Source organism: Anser brachyrhynchus (genome assembly GCF_964034855.1).
Source record: "Anser brachyrhynchus genome assembly, chromosome: 11".
NCBI lineage: Eukaryota > Metazoa > Chordata > Aves > Anseriformes > Anatidae > Anser > Anser brachyrhynchus.
In genome coordinates, this window is record NC_137706.1 from 6,826,303 (window position 1) to 6,844,755 (window position 18,453).

Consider the following 18,453-nt stretch of genomic DNA (forward strand, 5'->3'; position numbering starts at 1 on the left):
GGTCTGTCGGTACTGGCTTGTGTATGTAAAGGACTGAAAAATAAAACTGTTGGTTGCATCAGCCACCATTGTTAGTGCCTTCCCAGCCAAATCATCACATGTCCAGATTTTTTTTGTAATGTTTAAATTCTTAAAATATATATTTTTAAACAAAAAAGATATATAACATTAAAAACACAGATGTAAAGAAACAAAACACAGAGTACCACATTCATACATAAGCCACAACAGGGTCATTATCCATGACTCCCTCTCATTCAAATTAATAATATGTCTGCAAAAGAGCATGGAAAAACAAGATGAAAGCTAGATAAATATAGTCTACTGAAATCCTGAGCAAAAATGATACATTCTCTGCTGGGGCTTCACCTTTCGTTTGAGAACGACGACTTGGAGGAAAAGGAAACAAGTCTATAAACGCTTAGCAGTGCCAACAAATAAAACAATTAAAGTAATGACAGAAAAGGACAGCGATATTTAGCCAAAATGTTTAGAAGAAATGCCAAAGTTATGATGACCTGAACATACACATAACTAGTGCCTAATGCTTTTAGATACTTTTAGGGTGAAGAAACAAAGTTGACTGTAGAGAATGAGCTGGCACTGAAACAGAACAAAAACAGTGACTCAGAGAAATTGTATCCTCACAAAACCTGCAGAGATTCTGGAGACCCAGCTCCAGGTAACGCTACAGGAAAGAAGGGTAGGAACATGCTTTTTTTAGCTCACTACGAACAGTCAGATGGACAAAGTCACTAGAGATAGCTGAACTGTTCCAGGTACCAAAGAAACAACTGTGAGAAGCTACTGATATGCTTATTGAGAGCCTGGAAGCAAATGACAATTCATGTATTCAAATATGAGAGAAAACCTTATCTTGTAGGAGCTAATTATCACAGTCTTTTCTTTTTTTTTTTTTTTTTTTACAAGTTACTCAGCCAAACAACACGTCAGTACTTCAACAAACTACACCAAGTTAGTATTTACCAAGGCTAGTTTTGAGTGAGTAAAGGCAGTCAAAGCTTTCCACAGCACATAAAACTGCCAAAACAGCCTTTGACTCAATGACTGTATGTGCATAGGTAACAACAAGGAAAAGGTCCCATCTGCACACAAAAAAAATGGATTCTGTGCAGAAAACTTTTCTTTACAGAACACCTCCCTCTGTTCCTCTGTTCTTCATGGATCTCCATGCTGTAAGCAATGTAAACCACATATAGAGCAACGAAGGCTTTGTGCCTGAAATCCAGACAAAAATAACACAGAATAGCATTAAAAGCTGTGTTTCAGTGTCCATTTTACCATATGCTGGGGCACAATAATGTCTCTCCACTCTACCCCAATAAACATTTTCTGTGTATACGGTGATAATTCCAACACTTCCCCTCCATACTGGAACGAACTCTGGGTTCTTATACTGGCTACGCTACACAACAGAAAGGAAAAAAAGGAAGATCAATCTGACTTTATGAATTTCTCCCTAATGAGGAACAGCATAAAGAGCATTCTTGAACCATCAGTTTATTCTGAATAGGGGAGATGTTGATTAAGATTTTTATTCCTCAGCAGTTACTGCACAGAATAATGAAGGAATGCTCCACATTTATAGAAAAGAGAAAAACATTTCTCTTCTTCTGGAGAAATGAAGGAGTTAGCTGTCCCCATGATGTGAATGAAATGGGCAGCAGCCATGGAGAACACTTCAGAAAGAACATAAAAGGGTGGAGGAAAGCAAGGAGACTGGCCACAGGTAGCATAGCTGAGTTGGTTCTGCAAACCCATTCTGAAATTACACTTTTAGCTTGTCAGTGTGCACTGCCGACAGGGTCTTGGTTCCGATCAGGAGCGTGCTTCTGAAGCAACTCTCCCCATCACTTCATTATGTTTCAGCTTCCATTGCAAAGTGGCCTCAGAGCACTTGAGCAGGATTCCTTTCAGAGGAAACTGAACTGAAAGATGTGCTCCCAGACCATATGTAATGCACTCCAGCTGCATTGGGCTTCCTCAGACTAGATCAGACCTACTCTCAAGTAAACAAATAACCTCTGAAACACCTATGTCACCCTAATGTCAGATCCCCTGTGTCAGCCTCTCTGCCCTATAGAACTGCTCCCTTTGATCTACACAACTTGTTAAAATACATGTGCCCTTAGTGTTCCAGACTGGAATCTTTATGCTCGACCTATCCCAAGTTCAGCTAGGAATAAGTTCTAAACATGTACTGAGGAGTTGGCACAGATGGTATCAAAGTTAATCAGAACAGATATTGTTAAATCTCCAGTAAGTCTTCCTCTGACTTTTGGGTAAGGCTCAGAATCCATCATTTCCTTCTGTTATTCTGGTAAAGAGATGGCAGAGAAAGATATTCTGGGGAAAAATCAGAAACTTATTCTGTTACTATGTGGTGAAAATTCACAGTACAAATACAGAGCATAAGCAGTATAAAGTGTTTGACATCATGGCTCAGCAGCACCTATATGGTTTTCTTTCTTCCCTTAAAATTAAATGGCATCAGAGTACAGTGGCACTGGTATGAAGCTATGTGGTACACCACCTATGACACACACTTAGCTCAATACTCAAAAAATATTGGCAACTGCAGCAGAATTACAGCCAACCTCAGCATATCCAGCGTGTCTAGCAGTAAGACTAAATGAAAAATGACTGTTATGCAAATGTCTATAAAAATTCACCACCTATTTCAGATATTCAAACAACCATTTCAGTCACCTAAATCTGAAAATGATTAATTTACTTTCTGCTTTTTGTTTGTGTGTAACAATAAATAACCAGCAAGTTCCCTGAGGGCTAGGATTTCATGAATCATTAAGCTTGTCACCAGGTGGATGTCTGTCATCAACTACAGTTTGAGAGGCAGAAGATGAGCATAAGGACAGAATTCAGAAAGTTATATGCAAGTGATGCCCAAGAAAGAATCAGGGTCTGCAATTTGATCTACAAAGGGAAGATCCATGGTCTAACACAGACATCCCAGCAGTCAGGGAGGCTCAGCTAGGAATCAGGGCTTTCTCACAGCTCTGTGTGAGACTCCACAGAGGAACAAGCATGGACAAGTTCCCTCAGAGAGCATTTGAAATATGAGCAGGTGCTACACAAACACGATGTAAGGAACTTAGAGCATCTATCCATACTACTTTGAGCCAAGTGCTACATTTTCTTCCAACCATGAGAAATTGGCTTTGGTTTTAGAGCACAGAAGAGAGAAACACAGAATAAAATCAAAAAGATGTTCAAAGACATTTCCCACAAAGTGTGAAAACTGGATCTTAAATCTGTCCACTAGGATTGGAAACAAAATGAAACAAACCACATTGTTAATTCTACCCTTTAACTTAAAACTTATTGCACCAAAATGCATGAAAGACATCTCTACAATTACAAGAAGAGAAAATATAATTGAAATGTGCATGTAAAATGTGTGTACATTTTCCTATAGGAGTAATAAACTAAATATTCAACTATCTTTTCCTAATTATTTGCGCCATCTGATATGATAATAAATACAACAGCACTTACACCTGCAGATTACTCCTGGAAACTTTTGCACACATGAAGAATGAGCCATTTCTAAGTCACACTCAATTAAAGCATGATATGATCACCATCAGTTTATACTATAAAACATAGAACAGTTTTATAGAAGAAAAGTTGATTTTAATGATAAACCACAGTTCATTCAACATGCCCCGTCTTACTGACACACGGGACTTGGTTGCTGTAACGTTACCTAGAAGGCTCTGTCTTCAGGAGCCAGGCTGCTTTGAAAGTAATTTTTCAGCCTGTTACAATGTGATCCATGAACTTGCAGTTACAGCTCCCAAATGGCTAGGCAATGCCAAAGCCCTTGCTGTAGTTCTGAAGATCAGTCAGCTCCAGTAGCCTAGGGTGTGTACAGGGATGTGATGCCATTTCTCTCAGCTTCCTTGCTTTTTAAAGCAATTTCTATAATGCATGAGCTGAGTGATAAAGTGAAACGTGCGAAGACAGTTGAAGCTCCACCAACAACCCTGATATTTGTAGTCAGTCCTTAGTAAGCACAAATGACTCCACAACTTTGACACAGAAGCCGCCTGTTTATCAGCTTATAATATTTGAGTATACTCAGACTAAAAGTTCCTATTATCTTAATACAATCTTAATACAAGCCTCATAAACAAACACTCCTAAATTACCGCCACCTGCTAAATGACAAGAGCCTAATTTCTCCTCCTCCTCTGTGTATGAGACTCCAGACCTTTTCATGTCTGAGCATACACAGTCTGACAGTTTTAAGCTTACATCACAAAACACTGACACAGTGAATATGCCAATTTCAAGATGACTGCAATGAAAATATAAACTGAGTGCCATTTAATAAGCTTGTGTTTTCATAGAAATACAATGTGTTATAGACGGATTGTTTCCATGAAAACACATGTTTAGAAATGAAACAAATATTTACTCAACACTAAGCCCAGTCATCTGCGAAATACTTAAAATCAAATAGTTTAGGATTCATATTTATATTAAATAATTGATGAAGGGTTGATACAACAGCTAATAGAATTGCTTTTACTTTTTAAAAACTTGAAATATAGATGTTTTTGGAAATGTATTTAAAAGCACCTAAGGACATGAGTACTGCATTTGATAACGCAAAGCAGACAAAGCTAACAGCCATTGATAGACTGGTCTGGGAGAACTGCATTAACCTACTGGCAAATATTCTGATAAGATCCTAGTTCCTGATGTTACTGAAATTAATTCCTGTACAACAGCAGCAAACAGCTAGGTACAGCATGGTATACCATTTCAGGCATAAAGGAGAAGCTATACCACTTTGCAAAGAACAGAATGAACAGAATCTTCTGTCTCTAAAACCAATGGCAGTATTTCTACTGACTCTGAAGAATACACAATTTTCCACTTTTCTTGTTTCCAACTTTTTTGTTGCATAGAGATTCCTACACAAAACGTCTCAGAAGTGCGTTTTTGAAAGAGACAAAGAACTTCAGCTCTAATCCTACTTTAATCAGGACACGCTTAGCTTGATGTATGTAGGTAATAGTGTGTTCAGTTACGACGTCACTGGAAGGAAGATGAAGTTTAGCAACTTTAATGTATCAAACACAAAGTCTGCCGTCACTCAGTTCCTGTTGCCATTCCTTTATGCACAATTTGGTCACCAACTACTTCAGCTGAAGCTTCAGTGTCTCTTCTTACCTAACAGGTGCAAATGTGTCAGATCTGCACATAACATTTTGGACAATAGTAACTGAGTCCCTTCCTTTTTCTTTTTGCTTCTCCTTTCCTTTTATTCCTCTCTCTCTCAAGCTCTAAGAGTAACAGCAATCATAATAGAAATCTAACCTCAAAACTATTTGGAAGCAAATGTGTGGCAAACACACAAAACTCATCGAAGGAGCTGTCTATTATACCATTCAGTGATTCTAAACTGGAAAACAATAGAAACTAAAAGGAGAAAAGACTAATTTGTGCTAAAACTATTTAAATACTCAATTAAAAACGTTTTCTGTATTTTATTTATTTTTTTATACAGCAATGAACTAACCTAATAAAGGGAATGTCTATTTTGGGGTATGTTATTCAAAACCAGCATACTGATTATTTATTTATTTATTTATTTTTGCTTTGTGCAAATTACATTTGCACTCGGTTAATTTATTTAGAGGTAGCGCCTTTGTTTTAATGACAAGTACCTAGGAGAAAGATTTTGGGTGGGATTAACACAAAGACAGGAAAGGAAAGAGGAAGAATGGAATCATACTAGTTCTACAAACTTTTGTAGAGGATATCAAAGTTTCTCACCAATTGCCCAAATCCCACCAGCAGGGGCAGTCCATGTCAAACTAACACTTAATCAAATTATTACTGCTAAATAGACCTTTTGGTTCTCAAAAAGAGCACTATGAAGCATAATCTGGACACTTACCATGCAAGTGCCACTATTATATATGCAAGCCAATTCTGACACAGAAGAACACTAAAGATTTAATGGACAACCTATGCCCATCCATTTTACAATAGAAATAAATATGTCGATAGTCTTCTGTTGATTATTCTGGATATACAGTAAAATGTCAATCACATTCTTATTCTCAGCTTGGTGATTTGATTTCAAGACAAGGAACTCAATAGCTTGAGTCAAGAACGTAAGCAGCTACATATAAGCCATCTTAGCTTGGCACTTAGCAGAATGCAATACCGCTTACCAGGCTGGACCACAGTCTAACTTCTGATTTAACACTGGAGTGAGGAAAGCAGTCTACAAAAAACTCAACAGGCTCCTACCTCAAGCGACCATCATACAACCTCCCTTCTGATGACAATGAAAAGCAGCAAATTAATATGCAGCAAAGGGAATTTTCCTGGCAAACTGGGAATTACAGGTATTAGTTTCACAAGGAATATTACTAAATTGGCAAATCCTATGTTCCCAGGTCAAGGTTCTCTGTGTCTGTTTTCTAAAGTTCCCTCTGTTAGAAATGGCTGGTGATTTTCTGGTGACATTGTTCATTTTGAAATATGAACTTGTCAAAGATGAAATATTCTACAGGAACGTACATTACCACTTCATCAAGGACAGGATTTTGTATCAAAATCTACTCTCAAAACAGCTGACAGAAAGGTGGTGAAGTTGTTCTAGCAGGACATGGAAACATAAAGTTCACTGCTTTGTTTCTAGCCCAGCTCTTAAAGCCAAGTCATCACCATCTCATGTGAAGGACTATTCACTACTCACTGTGTTAAAGAGGTGTTTTTTTTTTTCTTAAATCTTCCTTGTGAAAATTGCTGAAAAAACCCAAACTACTTCAGTGAAATATTTTTTGAAGTATCAGAAACTCTGTTCAACAGTAAAACAAGATTGAATGAAGCTTTAGTGCTCTTTACATCCTTAAACAGCATGTAAAGTTGTATTTTTGGATGACCACTTTACTTCCACTTCTATTTCAAGGACCATAACTCTGGAGTAAGTTGGCAGTGTAGGGGGAGAAAAGGAAAAAGGGGTCAGGGTGAAAGAAATGTTAAGAGTTTAAACAGGAAACGTGCCTTATCTGTAAAAGCTGTCTTTGCAGCCAGCAAATATCACACCTACTTATCAGTTAGGTAACAGTAACAAAGATAAGAAAACAGTTTCTTCAGACAAACATTGGTGGGAAGGATGGTTATCAACCGATGACTCTATCTAAAAGGAAATCACAAAATGGCTCTGGTAATACACTGGCGTTCTGAAACCAGAGGTTTCCCTTCCCCTGTTGCACAGAGATTAAGTAAAGCCTAATTTGAATTTCCAGAAAACTGCAAGTATACCACCACTGTTCTGAACTGGCTTTTGAAGTCAGTGGTAAATACCTCAAAAAAAAAAAAAAAAAAAAAAAAAAAAAGAGAGAGAGGAAATATGCTTTAAGGGTGTGTCTGCTCTGTTGTTCAGCAAGTCATATTGTTACAGCTTGCTGAATCTGATAGCATATGTTAACCTTAAGCAAGAAGCCTTTACACACACAGTGGAAGCTAAACCAGATAGCAAAAAGGTCTCATAACAGCATCAGTTCTTGCAGCAAAGTTGTCAAGCTCTTTGCCAAGGCTTCAAGTCTAGTTAGCACTTCACATCTTAAATATACTGCTTAGGTTGTTTTATTTTTTTTTTTTTCCAATAATTCACTGAAGGTTCGGTTCTATTTCCACTCAAGTCAATGTTTTTTACCACTAATAGCAGTAAATTAAAGACAGAAAGCCTACTGAAGTCCCAGATGCAATCCCTTAAACCCCTAGTTTCTGTTTAGGTAAGATCTACTAATCTGATAAAGCAAACAGTGAACCCAAAACCAGACAATACAGTAATTCGAGGCGAGATGACTGCATCGGCGTTCAACACCAAATCTAGATTGTGCAACTTTGGTGTTTAACTTACAATTGCAAGAGTTAAAGTACTGAAACATAGTCACACTGGAATTGAATGATGTTCAGACTGGAGGATGTAATTCTGATACTTACTGACTTTTTCTGTCTCTTTATGCGCATATAAAATATATTTAGCAAAAAGTAATCTCAATATTGTGATGCTTATTTCAATGTGTACGAATAGGCACATCTGTATTTGCAAAATCATGCATATTTTAACTATGTTTTCATAGTGCATATACAGTTGATTGAATGGAAATCATTATGGCATTACAGAAAAATTATGTGTTGCTTCGTTGTATCATGAAAGCAGCTGTATTTCTTCTGCTGTTTTAAATTAAAACACAATAGGAAATTAAACAGCTCCCCTATACTAAAATAACACCAGGCACCACGTTTTCTGGCTGAATGAAGAATTTTGCATATGCATTTTCTACGTCATCATCAGTTAGGTAAGCTGATGACCATCTTTCCAGCTCTCATGCAAATTACCAATGCAAATACAGACAGCATTTATACACTCTGTCTGAAACTTGACCCAAAGTATCTGCCACTACCTTTTGATCCATTACTCAATTATTATAAAACCCAAGAATCACCCACTCTCCTTTTTAACCATAACTTGCATCAGGATTCTATTCAACCTCAGGCTAATCTCTTTCCATTCATACTTTTCAACTCCAAACCTGAGTTCCTCAAACTGACCCACACTGCTCTTTGAGGTTTTTTGTCCTTTTTAGGTAAGCATTACCAACTATGCTTCATTACTTTAGCAGACTTTTTAAAATAGTGGTTTCACATAATATCACCATTTGGTGATAAGTTTAAGAACAAGCCATTCAGTATGAGTTAGAGTGACTAACTGATCTGCCATAAAGATCTGCCTTATATGTTTTCGGCATGAAACTGTCCATAACTGGGGTTAAAATTTTAAATAATTTCAGATCGATCTTCTCAGAGAAAAGCTGCAAGAGCTTCCAATATTTTTACAGTCCTGAAAAGGTTAGACATCAATGTAGATTAAAAAGTCCTTTTCAGGTTCCAACAGTTGTTTCAGAATGGTGACTGCAAAAGTCTAGCAATGCACTGTCAAATAAGTGAGTCTATTAGGAATGATGGAATCAGTCACTGGTTTCAAAATTCAGATAATAAAATGTGCTTTTTTGGGATCAGATACCAAGCTTGGAGAAGTCCATATGACAGCTTGCTTTAGAATCATTGGAATTCAGCCTTACTACAACAAAAATGTAGTACTGTGTTGTAAGAAACCATGTCATGAAATGAAATGACTGTGAGCAGAGAGCTCTAAGGACAGACTCTTCTCACTGTATTGAAGAAAGGTAGCAGTGCTATTGTCCAGAGGAATAAAACATGTACCTTAGGAAAAAGGCTTTGACTTTTGATCTTTGAACACAATGGACCCAAAGATCATATTTTAACCCTAATTTTATACTTGTGCAAAACCAAATACCTTGCTGTATTTAGTGACAATCCACTCACAGAAACAAAGACTTACCTTTCTATAAAGACTAAGGTGACTTTAAGAAACAGTTCAAATCAGATGGACCAGTCTTGCACCAAGTCTGGTCCCACATCAATGAAATGAGAGAAAGCCTCCCCTTAACTTCAACAGAAATTGAATCAGTCTTTGGAGAGCATGACCATCTTTGTTTACTAAGGATAGTTATCTCTTAGGAACCTATTCCTAGGTATGTGCTCAGAAGGCTTTCAGTGTGTTGATATTCCTCAGTATGTATAGTTAGAGCTACCTAGATTCAGACTGTTCAGAGCCAAACTATGCCACACTGTACTTTGTTCAGCCTGGGTGATATTAAAGAAGAAAGTCGTAAGCAACAGCACTTCTTATTTGTTTTCACAGTGGTTGCATTGTAAAATACCCAAAGTGCAAAACCAGATTTAGAACAAGAAAGCAACATTCATTCTCTATCAGGTGACAAACGAGTCACTGGCATAGTATTTTGTGTGGCAGGGAATAAAACTTACTGATTGATGGTGACAGCACCCAAAACAAACTTTTTATAGGGGTGTCTTCAAAGTTGAATTAAAGGTACAGTATCTAGCTGATGCTGAACGGGTTTTCTTTGGCTCACAGGAAAAAAAATGAAGTATAGCAGTAGTTCAGTAAAAGTTTTGAACAAGAGAAAAGCCCTAGATAGTTGTCTTAGGATTCTTCAGCAGGGCAAACAGTGCTTCAAGGACAAGTAGGAAAGTAGCTGCTATTTGAGGCAACTTCATTATAAAATCATTTTTAATAAGCTATCTGAGCAAAGAGAGGGAGTGCTCTTGCAGAGAAGCCCCCAAGGGATCTTAAGGCTGCCCAGTAAAGTTATTAGGAGGTTACACACAGGGGACCAAACAGCTATTTTACTGGCCTCAGGGGACAGGGTTTAGTTTTCACCTGTTCTCTTTAGGCCTTGGCGCTAACAGCAGATCCTGTTAACCATCAATATTCTGCAGCCTCCTATCTTGTGAGGAAAAGTGTCATTTACTTACTTCAGCTGGGACTCGAAACACAGGAAGTAGACTGTGCAACTCATGTAGTAATTATGAATCAGATCAGGAAAAAAATCAAACTTATTTTCCCTTTAATGCAATTAAACAGAATAACTAACATACCTCAAGAAATCATTAGCAGTGAGACTACCGGTCATATACCATACTGGTAACAAGGAAAATAAAGTTAGAGAAAAACAGAAATTCAGGTCTTGGGTTCAATTAAGCTGCAAACCTTAATATGCTTGTAGAACTTGGGTGAAAAACAATTCTAGGATATTTGGACACCTTAAAAGCAGAAGAGCTGTCTCATGTCCCATATCATCCTCTCCGGTGCTAAGAGAAGAACACTGCTTGTTAGAAACCCCTTGGAGATATGAAGGACCTCATTTAGGAAGGGATCTCTGCTCATGACAGTATTAAGAGCATGACTATACCTAAAGAACAAGGCACTCTTTTTTGGGATAGTTGTGGTGCAGCAGCAGCACTCCAAGCTCCGGAAAGTCTCAGGGACTTATCAGGACTACAGGTACCTACTGAAACACCTATTGAACTTTATGCCAAGTCCAACATCTGAGCTTATCTAACATAAAGCCAAATTTATCTCCCTATGCTCTCTAATCAAACCTGTAATCCAGCTGCACTGTAAGCTTGTAACATGAATTGACCACTTAGCCTGAATTTCAGTCTCATTAAAATACAGACTCAAGATACTTCTCTAGACCAAGGCCTACTAGAAGAGTAGTATAGGAATCAATACAGAGCTTGATGTGGGAATGAAGGCCGTGTGCTTGGTGTGGAATACCACATCAGAGAGCAGATATCCCGTCAGATAGCAGAAGGGGTTGGTCTACTTCCACTCTTTGTCAACAAAGATGCCAGCTCTTCTTGCAGATGGCTTTTGTTTGGTGAAAAAGATTCAAAGCATACACTCCCTACTTAATTCTCCATTTGGAGTTCTTGTCTTTACAATTAGTGGCTAGCTTTGGAAACATTTCCAAAATCTGAAATAAAGGACAAATATATTGCATAGTGTTACAAAGGAGTCTTAATCTATAGAGGGTTTTGGTAAAACTATTGTTTCTTAAATCTGGTTATACCCTGGGTTATAAAAATATAAAATATACAGTGTTGAATATAATACCAAAGTACATTGGATATAATACAAAGTACATTTGTATTACAGGTAGAGATAATAAAGGATGAACAAATTAGTTCATAGATCACTAATAGTGACTTTCTTACTTATGTACATATCATAATGGAATCTAATAAGTATAATTGCAAGGCATGGTTTCTGCCAGTATCACACATTAACAAAACTTGTCAAAACCTGTGGTAGTTCAGGGAGTAGGTGACAGTAACTTTGTGCAATGTGAAAGTTCACACCAATCCTGACCAGGTCCTGTGAAGGCATAGCTGTCCTGACCTAATTCTACTTCAGGAAGAAAGGTATTCTGTACACGTGTTTGAGACGAAGCTGAACTTCCCAACAGCTTAGCTGATCAGAGAATGAGATGCATCTTTTTGTAGAGGCCTTTCATGTCTGACTCTGAGACAGAGATTCAGCAGAGAACAGTGTCAAAAAAAAAGCAAAAAAATAAAAAAATAATAAAAAATCCATTACCAATGAGGTAAATCCGTACCCACAAAGGCACAAGAGGACCAGACTGGATTGGCAGGTTTTCATCTTAAATTTCACTGAAAAGTCCTTTTTTCTGAAAAGTGACCTGGTTGAAGTACAGGAACTGAGGTACTTGGCTATCCATCCCTGGGACTGCCAAAAGAAACATGCTTTTTCTCTCCGAATGATAATGACATAGTCTAAGTGCATGAAGTAGGCTGCTGAGTTTTGGACTTAGCTCTCAAAGGGCTACCTGCATGTTGACAGTGATCTGTAGGTGTACTCTCACTGAAAAGTAAAACCCAATGAGCTGTCCCTAATTCGAAGTAGCACCTGGGTTAATGCAGTCCATGCTAGAGAGCCCCAAACAGGTCCCTGCCTCTTCAGTCATGCTCGACTCACAGGTATGTCAGCAGGACTAGGCTAGGGGTCTTAATTCTTTTTTGCTGCACAACATTGTACCAATCTAAGAGCTTCCTCCAGAGGTCTGTGGGAGTACTTGTATGGCCTTCTGAAGACAGATAGAAAATTGTGATAATACATGGTGCTTTTTTCTATCTTAAAAATGTCAGGTAAGCAAATAACTCAATGTACCTGGACCTCCATACAGATATGGACTCCAGCTACATAATCAAACTCCTCTGAAGCCTTTAACTGGGGTTCACTGAAATTCAAATAGTGAGAGAAAGAAGATTCCTAAGATCAAGGATTCATTACAGTGTTAGCCTTCTGGGTACATAAGCAGGAAACAACTCCTCACTCTTATAGTAGTCAAGTCAAACTCTTCTAAGAAAGTCAGTGTCTAGAATATAAAAGTGCTCTGAAGAAAAAGAAGGTGATTTATTTCTGTGACAGTTCTGAGACACAAGTGGTGTGGTAGAGGTCATCACACTCATTGCATGAAATATGGCAAGATTTAAGATTAAGATGCTGGAGGTGAAATACTGAATACGTCATGGCTGATGGTCCTTTGCAGCGTTTGGTTCCCCCAGAATTTCAGATCTTTATTATCACTGATGCAATGACACCTGTCTGAATTTGTGAAAAGGCTAAAGCTACGTATCTAAGCTATCTACTTGTCTATTCAGACCATGAAACATGAGAGGAAGAAGTTGTATTATGAGTATTAGTTTGAATTAAACGACTGGAAAAGAATCTAAATGTCAGTCATATCTTTCTCCAGTCAAAAGATAACTGCAACACCAAAAGTCCCCCTTGGTACAGAAGATGGGATAGGGTTTTGCCTCTAATATCTGACTTCACTGGTCTAAATGTTATATAGGATGGATAACTTAACAAATCAGCATGTGACCCCAAGAAAGAATAGTTCTACAAATAGACAGGAGGTAAGAATTTTTACTTCTAAAGTCTGTTTAATCCACTGAGTGAAAAATTGCATTTTTGGGTGGACAAAATTTATCCTCATTAGTGTTGCTTGAAAGCAGCAGTATTGCGCTCCCTGTTTAAAAATGGCAGGTTTTGTAATGCTCAAACTCTGATACAGAGAGGATGTAGGGAAGCAGCAAATGAAACAATACTTGGATAAAATTGGTTGTATCAAGAAGAGTAAAAATCTCTTGGGTTACATTTAGCTTGTTACATTATGAGAGATCTATGTTTTTTCAACACCATAGTGCATGTGCAGGAATACTGAACTTACATTTCATCCAGAAATGACCTAAGCACTCACTAGTCAGCAGCCCCCTCGTTCAACTTCAGCTGATGGAGCACATTTGTCAAAGACTAATGCCAAGAAGGGGATAAAATATACCCAAAATCTCAAACAATAAAACCAGGAAGAACTTAGTGGACTGAAACCACCACTGTTTTCAAAACCCGTACTATAAAAACGGCTATTCGGATGAAGTCTGAAAAGGATTAATCCAATCCTTTAAGTGCATAATATATCAAACTTTCTAGCATCATACTTCAGTAATTAAGTTGAAAGGTTGTTACAAATAAGTGCTAGTTTATAGTCAGTCAACATCCTCAGATGCTGTACATGGTAAACTTGGAATATGAGTACTTCACCCAGACTTCTAAACGGCAATAAAGACAACACATATACATTTCACAAAGTGTTTGTGGGAATGTTCTTGAAATTTGTTTGTAGAAATCCCACTCCAGGTACCATGTTTTGGATATATTATATATATGCTGATGCAGAGTGATAGGTAAACTCTAGATACAGAGACTTGATACATGAAAATATTCTGCTTGTCACTTGCAGTTGTTGAGCTCTATGACTCAACAACTCAGATGTTAATCAAAATCTTTGCAATTAGGGTTTTATGTAAAACTGGACTTTTTTCAAGTTATTCCAAAACTGAATATTGATATCTACTTTTTGTATTCAACATATTTTTTTCTAAGTAATAAGGAAAAAATGTTTATGGTGCATATTGTCAAAATACCAAGCATGCACAATTTACATCAATTCCTCCTCTATGAGAATTTATCGTAACAGGAATGTATTTTAAAAGACTTTCAACCAGAGCTGAATAAACCTCATATAGATTTGCTAGCAAATGTAGCCTGCATTTTCATTATGGCAATTACAGCATATTGCTCCTTCTATTTTAATCCCTTCTTAACAGGCAAGCTTATCTTGCTGTTATTAAGGGAACCTTCTTGTTCATGCTTCAGCAGTTGCATGAAAACTGATTAACAAATTGGGGAACTACTCTTAGACAGTTCCCGTAGAATAGCATAAACATAGTTCTCACTTAATATAGAAGATGACAGAAGATGCTGGGACCCTAATTTCTTTCTTCACTAGATTCAAGGCCATACCTATTGAATAGCAGCTAACCACCTAACAGATCTGATGAATACACCTTTTTGTCATAATGAACCTCAAGCACAGCATCCACTCAGATAGGTGTGATGACAACGCATTATCACAGCTGGCAGGGCTTGACAACGTTGCTGTGCTCTTTAGATCTGTGGTTACTATTTAATTTTGCCTACAACAATTACTGAATATTGGAACTGGAGACACAACTCTTACACAGGTCAGTCAATGGCACTGCCATTCACAAAACATATGGGGCGGTTTCAGCTGATTTCCAGGTGGAGTGTTACACACCACCGTGTACAGTCACAAGCCTCTATACAAGAGAGGCCCAAGCCTGAGCTAGCACAAATACTGAGTTACTTACCACCTCTAGAGAGGGTGGTCGCTCCAGGCCAGGGTTGAGCTCATGGGCAAGGCTGTGCAAGGAAGCTGTCTGTACAATGCCTGGCCTGCGGATATACAGAGGACTTCAGTCTCCTGTACTGTTAATCTCAGTCAGCATGAGCTCAAATATTTACTAAAAAGGGTCACATTCTGCTCTCAGTCACCTATCTGTAGCTTTCAGTATGGTTGATGGAAACCATATATGCATTCGCCCAAACAGAAGCTGACCCTAAGAATACATTAAGGAGCAAGCCTACCTAATCAGAGGACTGTCATGCTCTAAAGGTTGGCGACATTTAACATTTGCTTCAAAATTCATACCGATCAACTTCTCATTTGAAACTCTTATATCAAGCGACTGTACTTTTAAAAATCTCTGTTGGGAGATTTCACAAGTGGCATACAATATCAAGTCAGATTTTTCATTACACGAATATTTTAAAAACAGGAATGAAATAAGAATATTAACATAAGACACTTTATGACCACTTTAAGCCTATGAAGTCGCAGTGAACATATTTAAAATGCATAACTCTATTAAAATGCATTGTAAATCTTCGTAAATTTTGTGCAGCCTACCACCTGTTTTGTTAGAAAGCCCTCAAAGGACTAGTAGCTTCAACTTCAACCTATTGCTATTTGAGATCCTGGGCAAGCACAATTCCTGCACTGCCAGATTTCAAAACCTTCACAGTATCAGAAGAATCTCAGCATACCTCCTTCAGCTACAAATTGTAACATTTTCTTGGCATTGTGCTTTTAACTCACTGTAGAGTAGATGAGATCCGATTCCCAATAATGTTTTCTTTGAAGAGGATTCAGAATAAATGTACATGTAAGTAAATGCATGCATCCACATCCATTTCCAAGGTTGCCATTTATTTTTATACTGTTTATATAGTTGAGAGCAAAACAATAACCATCTTATTTCCATCAAGAACTCCTTAGGCACAAGCACAGAATGATCTGTCTTACAGATTAACACATAGGGACAGAAGACTTGCAATTAAATAATTTCTTTTTATGTGAAACGATATGTTTCACACAAAAACATACTGTTTCAAATACAATATACATAGAAAATTATAACCATTCTAACCACCCGTGTTTTCTAGATATATTACTCACCAGCTAGCTGTAAGGTACACGTACTAGAAAACAATGAATATTGTCTTTTGTCTTCATATCTTTCGTTTCCTGCCCTTGGCCTTGACACATATGCACACGCACGCATGCACACACACACGTGCGTGCACACACACACACACACACGAGTATAGTCATTTAGATGACATTTCAGGCCAGGACTGGAACCAATCTAAAGCAGAAAACCTACCAGCATTTTTAAAATGGAGCCTTCTCAAGACAAGACATACACCTAGCAGAGACACAGCATTGCTTAACATGAATTCCATTCATTAAAGAAAACCAAATCAAAAGATATTACTTACATGTATGAGTCTTCTTTGTTACAGAAATACCTGTAGGGAAGAAACAATTCCAATGTTAGCAAAATGACCACTGTGTAAATTCTTTTGACATTTATTTCATTGTTAAACTATTTTATTTCAGGCACACAGCTGCCACTAGAAAAGAAGAATGAAAATTGCAATGATTTTTTTTTGTCAGAGCAAGAAGCTGCTCCCTTCTTTGCATGCAGGCTTTAATATTACACTGTCTCTTTACACCTCCTCAATGAATGTTTCAACATATAGCAATTACATTTTGTTGTTGGCGTGTTTATTTACCTGACTTTCTTCTAAAACAGAAGCTGATGCAAACCAAGGATATTGACAACACTATGGAAGATCCATCTTACCTCACATGGTTAACAATTTTACCATACTCATGTGACGCAGCACAGATGAACCTACCCAGACAGAACAGACACAAACAGTACAATTTATTTGCTACGTTATTAAGTTCTGGTACTTCTTTGACTGCCAGCTGTGGCCTATGCTCATCGAAACCAAATGAAAAGCTCTCTCATTGATACGAGCACTACTTGCCATAATTCCAAGCTAGATGCAAGTATCTCCAAACTGTTAAATTTATACTTTCTGAAGTAATAAAGATGTTTTTACACTAGACGGGCATGTGATGGCAATCATCAATGATGGTCTAGTGCCAGGCATTTTAAAGAAAGCAACACAATGAACAGAGTGAGGCAAAATTCATAATACCAAATAAAGATAAAATTAACTCTGTTAAATGTCACTGGAATTCATGCTTGAATACAAACAACGTTGTTTTCACTTTAGCAGGTAACTACTGCTGTACTCGGACTCTGCAGAATTTAAGCTTCACTTTCCTTGGAGGGAATTTTATGAGAAGAGTAAGAAGTTACTGGAAGCAGAACAAGTATTTGAAATATTTAATTTATGATTAAGGCCAGTAATGAAATTTTGGAATCGGAATCGTTTGGCTTTCTATTTATTAAAGAGAGAGACCTCCTTCTCCTTTAATGACCCTCTTGCAAAAACAAATCACTATGGAAAAAGTAGGCTTCTATTTCAGGCCTTTTACTTTGTCGCACAACATCTCAGGGAGACAGCAGTAAGTTATACGGAGTCAGAAGAATGTAGATATTTTATCTGCAAGTTTATAGAGCTTACTTCTAAAGCCAACAGTTTTCAAAGTAATCCTGATTTTGGTATACATCTAAATCCATACTGCCAACCCAAATATTTACATATCAAGTTAACATAAATGTCATGAGATTCTTTTTTGGTTTAATTGTATCTGTACTGCTATCGGCCTTTTGGATTTGAATCACCAAGTTCTGCGAGTGTGAGCAGTGGAACCTTTCTTTTCCACTCCAAATAGAAGCTGAGTCTCCAGGCTTTGGGAAGAAGTTCTGGGCAGTTAGTTCCTTTGAGTAGTTTTGTAAATGGCAGACACTGGGAAGCAATTTACAAAAATCAGACTACCAGGTTTTGATTACGTATGTGTATTGACTTAAATCTGAAAGGTCCCAGCCAAACCTGCCCATTCCTCATTCTAGAAACCCTAGAGCCAGGGTAAACAAAAAGAACAAAAGGAAAACAAGCATAACAGAAAGAAAGCCATTCAGTTACAGAAGTAGCTACTACAGGCTGCAAATTCATTCTGTAAATCAGGATTTTTTAAGAGCCAGATTTCTCAGATTTTCATTCCCATTCAGTCATGCCTGGGTGGCTCAGAGTAGTTGGCCAGCTGTATGCGTCAAGGA

General features: G+C 37.6%; 1 protein-coding gene across 8 annotated transcripts in view; it reads right to left on the reverse strand.

The window, feature by feature from the left end:
• The window catches only part of RORA (RAR related orphan receptor A), a 432,323-nt gene that overhangs the window by 97,611 nt on the left and 316,259 nt on the right, over nt 1–18,453 (reverse strand). For all 8 annotated transcript variants that reach the window (XM_080608115.1, XM_080608114.1, XM_080608116.1 and 5 more), the window contains one exon: nt 16,694–16,723. In XM_080608115.1, coding sequence (XP_080464241.1) covers nt 16,694–16,723 — 30 coding nt within the window. The remainder of the gene's footprint in view (nt 1–16,693; nt 16,724–18,453) is intronic.